The sequence below is a fragment of the Rattus norvegicus genome, chromosome 3 (assembly GCF_036323735.1).
Source record: "Rattus norvegicus strain BN/NHsdMcwi chromosome 3, GRCr8, whole genome shotgun sequence".
NCBI classification, from domain to species: Eukaryota; Metazoa; Chordata; class Mammalia; order Rodentia; family Muridae; genus Rattus; species Rattus norvegicus.
In genome coordinates this window covers 57,070,201-57,083,048 of record NC_086021.1, presented here as the reverse complement: position 1 = coordinate 57,083,048, position 12,848 = coordinate 57,070,201, and the positions used below count along the sequence as shown (strand labels likewise).

Here is a 12,848-nt window from a genome sequence, read left to right as displayed (position 1 = left end):
CCCTTTACGGACCGACTATCCAGATGTCACTGTAGTCCATGGTAGCATCTGCGGGCTGCTGTCGTAAGCTCTGATTGAGAGACTGCAAGGAAAGTGTATGATCTACGGCAAACACATTGGTCCCAATCAAACCTCTGTGGTGACCTGCTCTGGTATGAGTCTGCCCTAAGCCTGAAGGTGATGCATATTTATACCAGGAAGTTACCGGGGGCGGGGGTGGGGTGTTGTTGGTGAATGGTGAACTCAGGCATCGGCATCTTGGCTAGGTTAACATGCAGAATATAGGAAGCAAAGTATGTTTTGACAACAGGTACATATGTTTGGAGGGGGAAAAAACATCATTATCTGGGGCATGTCCCAGCATGTGGCTGAGCTGTGATTGGGCAGGTCTGATGGACTATTGGCAAGGCAAGCTGCTGCTAGGAGGACTGGGAGGTGACTTGGAGCAAGTAATAAGATAAAGAAGGACACCTCACAGAGACCCAGACCTCTCTCTCGGCCGAGGAAAGCTGCTGCTTGCTTTGGCTGTCACACAAAGTCATGGCGAGCTGTAGTGGGTTGGCAGCCGGTTTCTTAAATTACAGCGGAAACCCAGATATAAAGAAAAGGGTGACTGGGTTGCTATAAACAGCTAACGCTGCTTTTTTTACCACTTTGGGCGACTTTGGTTTTCCTTCACAGCTACAATACACAGCAGCAAGTAAAGAAAATCTGCAGAACTATAACCTGGTCACAGACACACCAGTTTACGTGACTGCTCTTCAGAGTGGCATCAATGCCAGTGAGGTATGGTGTCCTTGGCCTGCCTTGCAGGGCAAGCCCTTTCTTGTCTTAAGAGATCTCCCGCCAGCAAGGCCACAGAAGCCATTCTCGTTTGTCTGCAGGTGAAATATAAAGAAAATTACCATCAGATTAAGGACAAGTATACCACAGTGCTGGAGACAGCCGACTATGACAGAACCAAGAACTTGAAGAGCCTGTACAGCAGTGTGAGTTGTCTCTTCCTCATGCTGAGCTCTTTCCCCCTTCAGAGACAGTAAGCAAAAGGGATAAGACCTTTCCCTAAAGTGTTGTCAATTTCCCCCTAGACTGTAAAATTCCAACTGTACCTACAAATTCTCACTATACAATCAAACCTCAAATCAAAGAAATGCATGCCCTGGGGGTTGGCAAAGTCCATCTGAGAAGGACAGAGACTGGGGAAAACTTGATGCTGTGGGAGTTAACCAGAATTCAGCTCCTGTATTCACGAGATCTTTAACCCTTCTAGAACATATACAAAGAGGCCTGGGATAAGGTGAAAGCCACCAGCTATAACCTGCCAACCAGCACCTTGTCCTTGACACATGCCAAGAACCAGAAGCACCTGGCCAGCCGTGTAAGTCGAGTGCAAACATCATAGCCTCCCCTCACCCTCTGTTCTCCTCCGCTCCCCATACCAAGAATTCCCTAGACTGTTCAAATGCTGCCCAGAAGCACCCCCATCACTCTTGGGGGTACCTGACAAATACTTCCAGTAGCTGGGCACCAGAGTCTGTTCTCACTTCCTCTCAGGGCCCTGCGGTCCCTGAAGAGTCACAGATACCAGTCAGGAGGACACGGGTGTGATCTTTCAAGCTACCTATGGGCAGACAGCATGGGTAGACAGCCTCTGCTTCCGCCAGCAGTGAAGAGGGAAAGTAGACACCAACTGCCACACAGAATAGGGAAGACACAAATAAATGTCAAACAGGCCTGGAGGCTGACGACTACAAGTCCAGCACTTTCGAGACTGCAGCAAGAAGATTGTCTTTAGTTCAAGGCCAGCGTAGCCTACCTAGTGAGTTCCAGTCTAGCCTACACTACAGAGTAAGAAAGACCCTGTCTCAGATATCAAAACCAAGAATAGGGCATTTTGAGAGAATTAGGTTTGATCTGGCAGAAAGCTAAGCTATTGTATTTGGTAGCTTGTTATCACACCATTACCAAATAAATAAACAGATGTGGCCAAGGAGCATGCCTCTCATTTGGATTTTTGAATAAATTTTACAGAGCTCGGTAGAGGCTTTTCTTCTGTCGCAGATCCTTGGCAATGTATTGTTGGAACAAGGAGTGAGGGGCATAGGAAAATTAAGGATCCTAACATTAGTTGGAAATATTTTTGTACTTATATATATTTAATTTTTTATTTTTTATTAGTTATTTTATTTACATTTCAAATGTTATCCCCCTTCCCAGCTTCCCCTCCAGAAGCCCCCTGTCCCCTCTCTCCTCCCCCTGCCTCTGAGGGTGCTCCCCCACCCACCCACTCCTGTTTCGGTGCCTTAGCACTCCCCTACTGTGGGCAGCTGGAAATATTTTTAAGGAGAAAAAAAGACATTCCTTTAGATGCTAGTTTTTCATAGCTAAAGGAGTGATCAGTGCAAAAAGACTGAAGTATTCTGTTCTGGAAAGTTCCAGGGAGGATTCTGTTTGGCCTCTAGTTGTTGGAGCAGTTTCCATTTCCTCTGGGTCCTGAGAGCCTGTGTGTTACTCCTGTGTGCTGGGAGGACAGCTCTTGCCTTTCCCTTATTCCCAACCTGTGGAGTTGCTGAGTGTCTGTTGATAGGTGGCGCAGATTGGAACTCAAGGCAGGCTGAACTGCCTTGTTGAAATACTTGGAGAAAGTGAAATCCAAGAATTATCAATCGTAAGATTAAGATTCCAAGCATAGTCTGAACCTTCCACTCAGGATAGTAAGGATGATAAAACCACATCACCAAGAGATTACTGAACAGTCACTTACTAGAAGCTGGGAGTGTGGCTCAGTAGTAGACCCTTTGCCTGGCAGGCTCAAGGCCCTGGTTTTGATCCTTGTCATTATGAACATTTTAACCAATTAAGCATATTCCTAAAAGCAATGTGTAGTGACAGCAGTATTTGGCACGGGCACTTAAAACAAACAATACAATTGTATGCACTATCCAGTATAAAAGTGCTTTCAGATAGGGCCTGATATCAGTCTCACAATGACCCTTGCTGGCTCTAGTGTCTTCAAGGAAGTGATCGCTGGGAAGTGATCCAACCCACACCCCACCCCCGCATCAGCTGGATCAGGCACCTCCTATTGTTTCGTGGTTTGTTTGTTTGTTTTGTTTAACAGTAGGTCTCTACTCTTCATGTTTTAGCTTCTCTACTTGTTCTCTGTAGATCAAATACCGAGAAGAATATGAGAAGTTCAAAGCCCTTTACACGTTACCGAAAAGTGTTGACGACGATCCGAACACAGCACGGTGTCTCCGAGTGGGCAAGCTTAATATCGATGTAAGTAAGAGGCTTTCGTGCACACAGAAGCTGACCCAAATAGCTCTGTGTTATCAGAGTACTTTCCATGAAACCAGGCATGTGACACTGAGTGTACACGTACACAGAAGCTAAGTATCACCTCAGCCTAGGGGTTGGAGAGATGAGATGGTTCAGAGGGTTCCATGGTAAGGATACTTGCTGCTCTTAGAAAGGACCCAAGTTCAGTTCTCAGAACCCAGATCGAGCAACTCACAACTGCCTGGCACTCCAGCTACCGGAGCCAACATGCATGTGACACACACACATTCATACACTCACACATACACATACGTAAACATAGACATAGATCTTTCCAAAACGTCCTGGTATTAATTTATACAAAATGCGAGAAAATTCCAGCCTCCACCCCCCACCCCAGCTGCTTGCTCTGATCTGGAGAAGACAGACATTCCATGACAACGCAACGGTTTTCCTGTAACTGGGTCGTAATGGCTTTCACAGCGCTTGTACAGGTCAGTGTACGAGAAGAACAAGATGAAAATCAACATCGTGCCCGACATGGTGGAGATGGTGACGGCCAAGGACTCTCAGAAGAAAGTCAGCGAGATCGACTACCGCCTGCACCTTCATGAGTGGATTTGCCACCCTGACTTACAAGTCAACAGTCACGTCAGAAAAGTGACAGACCAGATCAGCGACGTAAGCCTGTGGCTTAGAAGGACCCCCATAGTTGCTCCAACATACTCACACCCCAGCATTGTTGAGAAGCAGGCTCGCCTGCATATCCACCTTGGCCTTTATCCCTCTTGTGTTCTGATTACCCATGAGTCTGAGGGGATTTTAGAGCCCTCCCTGGAAGCAGGGTTGGGCAGATCTCTGTCCTCTCAGCCTCATGGCCGATAGCCTTTGCTTTTTAGTTCCCTCCCCATGTCACCTGGGTCTAGGGTACACCTATTCTTTAGTACTCAAGGGATAGTCAGACTTTTTTTTTCTGATCCTCTGCATCTGCTGAAACCCCCTAGATTGTGTACAAGGATGACCTCACCTGGCTGAAGGGCATTGGTTGCTACGTCTGGGACACTCCTGAAATTCTCCATGCAAAACATGCTTATGATCTACGCAACGATGTGAGTATCCTCGTATTGTTTGTCAGTATAAACACACCTCCCTACAGTTTAGAGTCAAGGAGACAATGTTTAAAGTGAGAACAGTGCCTTGGCCCGGTTGTGAATTTAGTCTTATTGAAGACGTCATTTCTTAGCACCACATTTAGCATTTCTATCAAACAACCTGTACCTTGCTGCTCTGTGGAGAAGTCACTCCAGGATCTTCTCTCTTTTAAACTATTTTAGATATATTTAAACTATTTTGAATATATTAATGAGCACATAAATTTTATTCTATGAAAAACTCACTCGTTAGGATGATCAATGGGATATATTTGTGAGATACGGGGGAATTTACCCCACAGTCATATGATAGTGAGGATTTCAGCAAGAGCTTTGAGAGGCAAGCAGCCATCACACCACCTGTATAAGTCTAATGCCCTGTGTTAATGTAAACCCTGGTAGTGTGGGATGTTATAAAATTCACATCCATGGGCTGCACATTATTGACGGGAGTGACCCTCGAGCCCTCTGTAAAGTCTTGGGCTATCTGGTACAATGGGTGTTCCAGCATAGTCCTCCTTCTTTGCTTCCTGTCAGATCAAGTATAAAGCTCATGTGCAGAAGACGAGGAATGACTACAAGCTGGTGACTGACACACCGGTGTACGTCCAGGCCGTCAAGAGTGGGAAGCAGCTCAGTGATGTAAGTCCTCCCTGGGGAAGTGACTCTGGGTAGCAAGGAAGACGGGGCACAGCTCAGCCAAAGACTGGGCGAAGGCAGCGCTTCCTGACTAGGGACTACGCTTGGTACCCAAGAACGTCCTCGAAAATCTCCCTTTCCCTAACATCTGAAGTGTCAGTAGTTTGCAGAGGTAGCGTTGTGAGCTGAGTCTGTGAGATGCTTTGTACGTTAGAGCATCCAGCAGTGCACATGTGTGTAGATGCCCTGTCATGCCTGTGACCAGGCGGGGCAGAGAACCACCAAGCTGTCCTTTCCCAATTACATGCACAGGCAGCAAGTAAATATTAGAGCCCGCTGGTTGTCTAATCTAGTTAATCTAACCAAGTCTAACCAGCTGTAGGATCTGATCCCACCTATCACTTTGAACTTCTGGAGGGGACATGCCTATCCCTGTCTCTGACACATGGGTGGTGTCAGTACTTCTCAGGGCTATGTGCAGTTGGTTCTGAGTCCACTGCGTAAGACATAGTCACACAACAGAGGTCTCTAGGTGCGTTTGTTCCTTTTCCTTCTTTGTGACAGAAAAAATGGAAGAACTACTTAATTTGTCTTTCTGTTTTAGAGAGTTCAGTCAGTGGCTTCTTGGCCCTGTGTGTTTGGGCGGATACCATGGTGGTAATCGCATGGGGTGAAGGCTGGTTCTCTGCCTTGTGGTAGAAAGGAAGGAGAGGAAGGGATGGGAAAGCAGGCCTGGGTCAAGAATCTGCCCCCAATGACCAATTTCCCCCCAGCTAGGTCCCCGCTTCCAAAATAGTGCAACCGGTTAGAGTCAAAGGGGTGACGGCAGTAGGGGAGGTCATATTGATAACACTGAGCCAAGGGAAGCAGGCTGCCCCCTTTTTCACAGTCTTAAATATGCAGTCCCACTTAACAATGCAACTGCAGTCTGAATGAACTTACCTTACCTCTCTCTGCACCCAGGCTGTCTACCACTATGACTACATACACAGTGTCAGAGGCAAAGTGGCCCCAACTACCAAGACTGTGGATCTGGACCGGGCCCTCCACGCATATAAGCTTCAGAGTGAGGTGGGTGTCAGGAAAGGGGAATATTGACTGAAAGCCAGGCTGTGGGACCTATAGGGGTAGGTTGGTTTATGTGTCTCTCGTAAGAGAGGCAAATGCTGTTCTATTCTGTGAGTTTGGAAATAACGAACGAGCAAAAACAAACAACTTACTATTAAACTCTGTGAGTTGGAAACAAGAACCAATATGTCTTCTTGACTAATGGGATCCTCGTAAGAAGCAGTCAAACAAATAATAAACAGGCATGTAGTTGACCAGTATTTCCAAGTCGGGAAGAAGAGAGCTGGTATGCCATCACTCCTCTTAAAAACCTTAAAATCACAATGGCAGAGTTAAGTAAGGCATTTACTATAAAAGGCTACTAACGGTAAGAGACAAAGGTAGAAACTGCCACTTGAGTTTGGAAGATGATAGGGCCCTACCTCTCATTCCCTTCCATGTGTGACCTCAGGAAGCTCTTTACTGCTGTGTTGTATTTTGAATGTATCAGTTGTTTTTGTTTTTCACTCTGAACACTATTCTTAAGCTTGGTGCTCCCCGGGGTTGGGGATTTAGCTCAGTGGTAGAGCGCTTGCCTAGCAAGCGCAAGGCCCTGGGTTTGGTCCCCAGCTCCGAAAAAAAAAAAAAAAAAAAAAAAAAAAAAAAAAAAGCTTGGTGCTCCCCTGAGAGCCAGAATATTTAAGAGCACAAACAGACCTTTGCCGTATACTCCTCCACCAATATATCCGTCTTGACCTCATTCTGTGATGTCTCTATACCTGGGGAATACAAGAGGACAATATCAGAAGTGCCACATGAGAATGGCTGTCTCAGGAACCATCAATGGCTTGAGTGTCTCCCGAGGGTGTGGTTAATGGCAGAGATGGTGCTTGACTGCCTATCTTGTCTGCGTGGCCCACATTCTTGCTCCATGTCAGAAGGCCAGTCAGGTACATGTTTGCAAGCACAAACACCCTCTTTTCTATATGCCGTTTCCCTCTTTCAGCCTTGCCTTAATTTTTCCTGCTGCTTTCAGCTTTCAGGAAATACCCTGGCAAACATAAGGAGAAAAGACTGTCTTGGTTCACAGTTCAGGGGTCCATGTCAGGGAAGTCATGATGGCAGGAATCCGAAGCAGTTAGTCATATTCTCTGTTCACAGTCAGGAAGCAGAGGGAGATGAGTCCTTGTACTTAGCTAGCGTCTTCCTTCTACACAATCTAGGAGCCAAACACAGGGCACCCTTTAGGGTGTGCCTTCCCACTCTGTAAAGCCAATCAATACCCCTCCTGGATATGTTCAGAGGCTCACCTGGTGTGATCCCTCACAGGTATGCCTCTCAGGAGGTCCGGTAAAGATCCTACAGAGGTGACAGTGCCAATCCCTATGAGTCTTTTTTCCCAATCCAGTAAGACAAGAAGAACATGACTGAATTCATTATTCTTGCAACTGAACTTCTTGAAATCAACTCAGAGAACATAAATAGATCAACTGTCTGACCAAAAATCTAATGATCTGCATGTGATGTGTTCAAGTACACATTATTTGGTGCTAGAAGACATTTTTACTTGCTCTTTTTCATCCTGGCAGAATCTGTACAAGAAAGGCCTGCGTTTCCTGCCTACTGGGTACAGGCTCCCCGTTGATACCCCTCATTTCAACCACACCAAGGACACCCGCTACATGAGCAGCTATGTGAGTATTCCTCATTCTGTCAAGGTCTGAAATTTGAATGTGAAGAAATTAATATTAGTTAGTAGTCTCTTCTCATGCTCAAATTGTGCCCAGAAAGCTCAACGTGAAGGTGGAAAGGGCAGGGGCAGACGTCATGTTTCCTGGGGATGTGATGGCATTGGCTGCCTCTCCAGTTTGGGTGTGCCTAACTAGGATAGTGAGTTAGAACAGGACATGGCAGAAACCTCGGTGCAGCATTCAGTGCTGTCAAGATGCCTCTGTTTCAGCTGGCCTTAGGCTAGAAACATCACAAGCACTCCCCACATCGATTACTGGAAATGCAGCTTCACATATGCCCTGTGCACTGTGGATATAAACTTAGGAGACATTACTGTGTGTCCCTTTGAGAAGACTTCTTGCCAAGACACTGAGCCTGACACTTACCTTGCCTTTTACCTCTGTGCTCAGTTCATGGGCAGTGTCTCTATTCCTGCTGCTAGTAACTTGCCATAGGTTGCCTCTGGCACTGCCCTTTCCTGGGTTTTGTCAGAGGCAGCATAGGCCCTGAGACATGTACTCCAGGGGCAAGCCTTAGAAAGGTGTGGTAGTCTACAAGCCAACTATTGTCTGGAGAGCACGATTAAGCTCTTTCTCATGATGCTCATCTTCAGAGTCCTGGGAATTGATTCTGCAAGACAGGGCCAACATGACCCAAGAATGCACTTCCAAAGTAGATGTTAAAAGAGTTAAGAATGAAACCTGTTATTTTTAGAAATCACTCAATAAGCCATCCATCAGTATTAAAAAATATCGTCTTGGTCCTTTTTATATTTCCTAATTTTCAAGATACTTTGAGATTAAAGTGATAGGGTTTTTTTCTTGTATTTTTGCATCATATCTTACAAAAATATTTCACCTGGTAAGGGTTTTTTTTTAACCTTTCCAGACATGTCTTTATCATCCAACTAATAACTTCCAAGGCTTAAGACCATATTAAAATCATGTCATTGGGGGGGCTGGGGATTTAGCTCAGTGGTAGAGCGCTTACCTAGGAAGCGCAAGGCCCTGGGTTCGGTCCCCAGCTCTGAAAAAAAAGAACCAAAAAAAAAAAAATCATGTCATTGGGGCCAGTGAGACAGCCCAGAGGGCAAAAGCATATGTCATCCGAACCGTCACCAGGTCCGACTCCAGAGCCCATGGAAGAGGAAACAGACCCCAGAAATTGGCCCTCTGGCTCTGGATGCATGCCATACACATTCTTCACCCACAGGCATATATCATGCACGTACACGCAATAATAAAGAAATAACATTTAATTTATGTCAAGGACTAGCTCTTACAGTTGATGTTTAAAGCATAAATTTCAAATCAAGGCACAGTCTCTTTTCTAATTGAGAGATACAGTATGGTTCTTTGTTTAGCCATTACTGATTTCCATCTGGCTTTGTTTTCTCAGTTTAAGTACAAAGAAGCCTATGAACACATCAAGGCAAATGGCTACACGCTTGGACCCAAGGACGTCCCATTTGTCCATGTCCGGAGAGTCAACAACGTTACTAGTGAGGTACCGTGAACACGCATTCTCTGGGAAAAACACTGAATTTCAAAATCATGGCTTTGGACAACAGGATGAGGACCATATTTTAGTTTTGTTGCCCCTTTTAGTGGGTGGGTTTTTTTTTTCTATTAGTTAAGTCATTGTAGAGGCTTGGTTCCACAGACTATGCTGAGCTTTTTATTTTTCTAAAGAAATGATTCATTTTGGTATTTGTGTTAAATCTTTTGATTGTGTTTGTGTCTAGCTCACCACCCTGATTCTCATCAGCTCTATTTGTGTATCTGCCCTACTAAACAGCCATCGCATGGAATGTAGACTATGTGTACTCAGAATTCTTCACCTAAATGAAAGAAGCATCTTCTCTCATTCTAATCTCAAATCATTTTGTCATCCCCAAGTTTCCTCTCTTGCTCCTTTGTGTAAAGTAATTAATTGTTTGTTTAGTTTGTTTAATTGTTGTAAGATGCCCTTGTGATCCGGCCCTAAACATTTAGAATGGTTTCTCCTTTGCTGCAGAGACTATATCGAGAACTGTATCATAAACTGAAAGACAAGATACATACAACTCCAGACACACCTGAAATCCGCCAAGTCAAGAAGACACAAGAGGCTGTCAGTGAGGTAAGAGTGTGGGGAACAGAGAGACCATCTGTCCAGGGAGCAATGCTGGCCCTTTGCTCTCTAACATTATTATGTTCTTCCCCACCCCCTCCCGCTTTAGTTGATCTACAAATCAGACTTCTTCAAGATGCAGGGACACATGATCTCGCTGCCATACACACCCCAAGTGTTGCACTGTCGCTACGTGGGAGACATCACCAGTGACGTAAGCATCTTGTAGACTCTTTCAAAAGGAGTCCTACCAAGAAGTAGCATCGCTTTCAACATTTAAGATATTCGGTGTGGGCTTTGAAAAACCTTTCCCACTGCATATTTCTTAATGAAATGTACAATTTGGAGGTAAAATTGTGAGGAAATTTCCACATTTTTCTGGCCACAGGAAAAGTCATGAGAAAGCTAGAGGAGGAACAGGGATGGCTTGCTTGTTCAGTGACTGCCATTATATGTCAACATAAGATCTTCACCAACTACTCCTACTGTTCTTGTGTCCTGTGTCCTTGGTCATATTAGGTTTCTTTCGCTCCTGATCCTGTGGGCACTCCCTCTTAACATCTTCCTACTGCCATTAAAATAAAAAACAAACAGACAAAAGCTTCTTAAATATCTCCTTTTCCTGGTGGACCCACCCATTGAATCTGCAAATTTTTCCTAGACCGGCTAACACAATATCATTGTTCTCCCTTTGGCTCAGGGTTAAAGATTTAACTTACAATTTGGAAGCAGGCAGTGTAAGAAATGAAGGTATACATGTTGAATCAAGCTGAAAATTCGAGTGCCCCCTCTATCTGTAGAGGAAATCTTCCATAGACCATCAATGGATGTATCAAACCATGACTCTACTACATACTCTTGATAAAGTTTAAATTGTGAGTAAGGCACACAATATTAGTCTTAACAACTAATAATACAGTAAAGTGGCCACAACAATATACTAAAATAAAAGATATAAGTGCACAAACCACTTTTTTCTGGAATTTTCTATTTCATAGTTTTACATAACAGTCGACAATTGAAAACTGAAACCACAGAGAGCAAAACTGCACACCAATAAAGAAGTGTGGCTGTCTGTGTCTTTTTGTCTCATGTTTACACTGGCTCATAACCAGCTGTCTGCTTTTGCCCCGCAGATTAAATACAAAGAGGACCTGCAGATCTTGAAGGGACTTGGCTGCTTCCTGTATGACACCCCTGACATGGTCCGCTCCCGGCACCTAAGGAAACTCTGGGTGAGGACACACCTTCACAGTACACAGCTTGCAGCCATACACCCCATTGCTAGCTTCCAGTCAGGGGAAGAGCAGAAAGAATCTTAGGCCTACATCTACTTTTGAGGAGGAATTTGCCATCAACCCACTTGAGTAGGTCATAATTTACTTATGATCTGTGCCTGTCATAAAGGTAATGAATCCAAGTGATGGATGTTTTTGTTCTTGTTTCGTTCCCCCAAGAGGGGAAAATGGGGTGGAAGTGATTGAGACTTTTAGCATCCCAGGACACATTTAGAGCCTTCTCAGATTGCATATGACAGCCATTTGGAAGAGATGACACACGGTCCCTTAAATGACTAACCAACTTGAGTTTCTGACTTTCTTCTTCTAAGTCGAATTACCTGTACACGGATAAAGCCAGGAAGATGCGAGACAAATACAAAGTGGTGCTTGATACCCCAGAGTACAGAAAAGTGCAGGAACTGAAGACACATCTGAGTGAGGTAAGGAGGCATCGTTTGCCACTACACGGGAGGCAGACAGACCAGACGGACTGAGCTACTCAAGACTCTCGGTTTCTGTCTATGATGATCAGTACTCATTGATGACAGGGAAAGGATGTCCCTTCTGTGCTTGACTGTAGTGTCCCAATGTCTGTGCAAATCAGTAGGCTCTAGTTATTTTTCAATTCTTGTAAAAAGGGACACTAATAGTTGCCCGTCTATAACTAGGGTAAATAAGAGGCTTGACAGGACTTTATAGCTTAGAAAGTCTTTGTCTTAAACAGTTGTCTACAAACTAACATTAACTCAAGTTTTTCTGTCTTGAGTATGGGACCAAGAATACAACAACGGGGTAATTGACTATTGGGCAGCTTGATGCAATGTCTGCTGTGTTGATGCAATGGTGAGGAGGGAGAGAAAGTTCAGGAGGCAAACACTCCGGAACCATCAGTTTAGAAGGAAGAAACTTAGCCAGTTGCAGCAGCGGCTCACCTGCCTTACCCACAAGCAAGCAGTCAGGGCATCCACAGAACAGTAGCCATGCCAGCAAAGAGGAAGTGACAAAGGTGTCTCGTTTTGCTTCTAGCTGGTTTACAGAGCCTCAGGCAAGAAGCAGAAGTCCATCTTCACTTCAGTTCCCGATACCCCTGACCTTCTAAGAGCCAAGCGAGGACAGAAGCTTCAGAGTCAGGTAATGCCTATGATTAATGAAAATTGATTAGTCTTCCATGCGGGAGTCATGTCTACTTGACCGTCCTGGGCTGGTAGCTGACTGAGTTGATTGTCCTTGCTGCAGCCTACATCCACAAATATCGCAGTTTTCTTTGGGACTACCATAACTGCTCTTGGGTTTTCACAGGCAAAGGGTACCCTGTCTTCTGTGCTAAGGGCTGTCTGTTTTTGTCCTCAGATGAGTGGTCATGAGCTCTAAGTAGTAAAAGTGGTTCTTTGCTCACTTCAAGAATGTATCTGAAACTGTCACATATGCAGGCAAAGTTAAGGAGAGAGGATGCTGAAGGATCTCTCAGAATCTGCTTATTCTTCCACTGGCATTCTTTATCACATGGCTTTACACTGGATCAAGTGCAGCAGAAGGACTGTTAGACAGAGGGTTCCTGGATATGTGTTTTCAAATGTCATGTCCAGAGAAACAAATTCACAAACAC

The 12,848-nt window shown here is 44.9% G+C and overlaps 1 protein-coding gene across 48 annotated transcripts in view; it reads left to right on the top strand.

Annotated features, from left to right (window-relative positions):
* Neb (nebulin) overlaps window positions 1–12,848 on the top strand; it is a 197,931-nt gene that overhangs the window by 137,704 nt on the left and 47,379 nt on the right. For all 48 annotated transcript variants that reach the window (XM_063283589.1, XM_039106300.1, XM_039106274.1 and 45 more), the window contains 15 exons: window positions 682–786; window positions 885–989; window positions 1,271–1,378; window positions 3,169–3,282; window positions 3,766–3,963; window positions 4,287–4,391; window positions 4,971–5,075; window positions 6,036–6,143; window positions 7,709–7,813; window positions 9,249–9,356; window positions 9,867–9,971; window positions 10,072–10,176; window positions 11,099–11,197; window positions 11,572–11,682; window positions 12,269–12,373. In XM_063283589.1, the coding sequence (XP_063139659.1) occupies window positions 682–786; window positions 885–989; window positions 1,271–1,378; window positions 3,169–3,282; window positions 3,766–3,963; window positions 4,287–4,391; window positions 4,971–5,075; window positions 6,036–6,143; window positions 7,709–7,813; window positions 9,249–9,356; window positions 9,867–9,971; window positions 10,072–10,176; window positions 11,099–11,197; window positions 11,572–11,682; window positions 12,269–12,373 (1,686 nt within the window). The remainder of the gene's footprint in view (window positions 1–681; window positions 787–884; window positions 990–1,270; window positions 1,379–3,168; window positions 3,283–3,765; window positions 3,964–4,286; window positions 4,392–4,970; window positions 5,076–6,035; window positions 6,144–7,708; window positions 7,814–9,248; window positions 9,357–9,866; window positions 9,972–10,071; window positions 10,177–11,098; window positions 11,198–11,571; window positions 11,683–12,268; window positions 12,374–12,848) is intronic.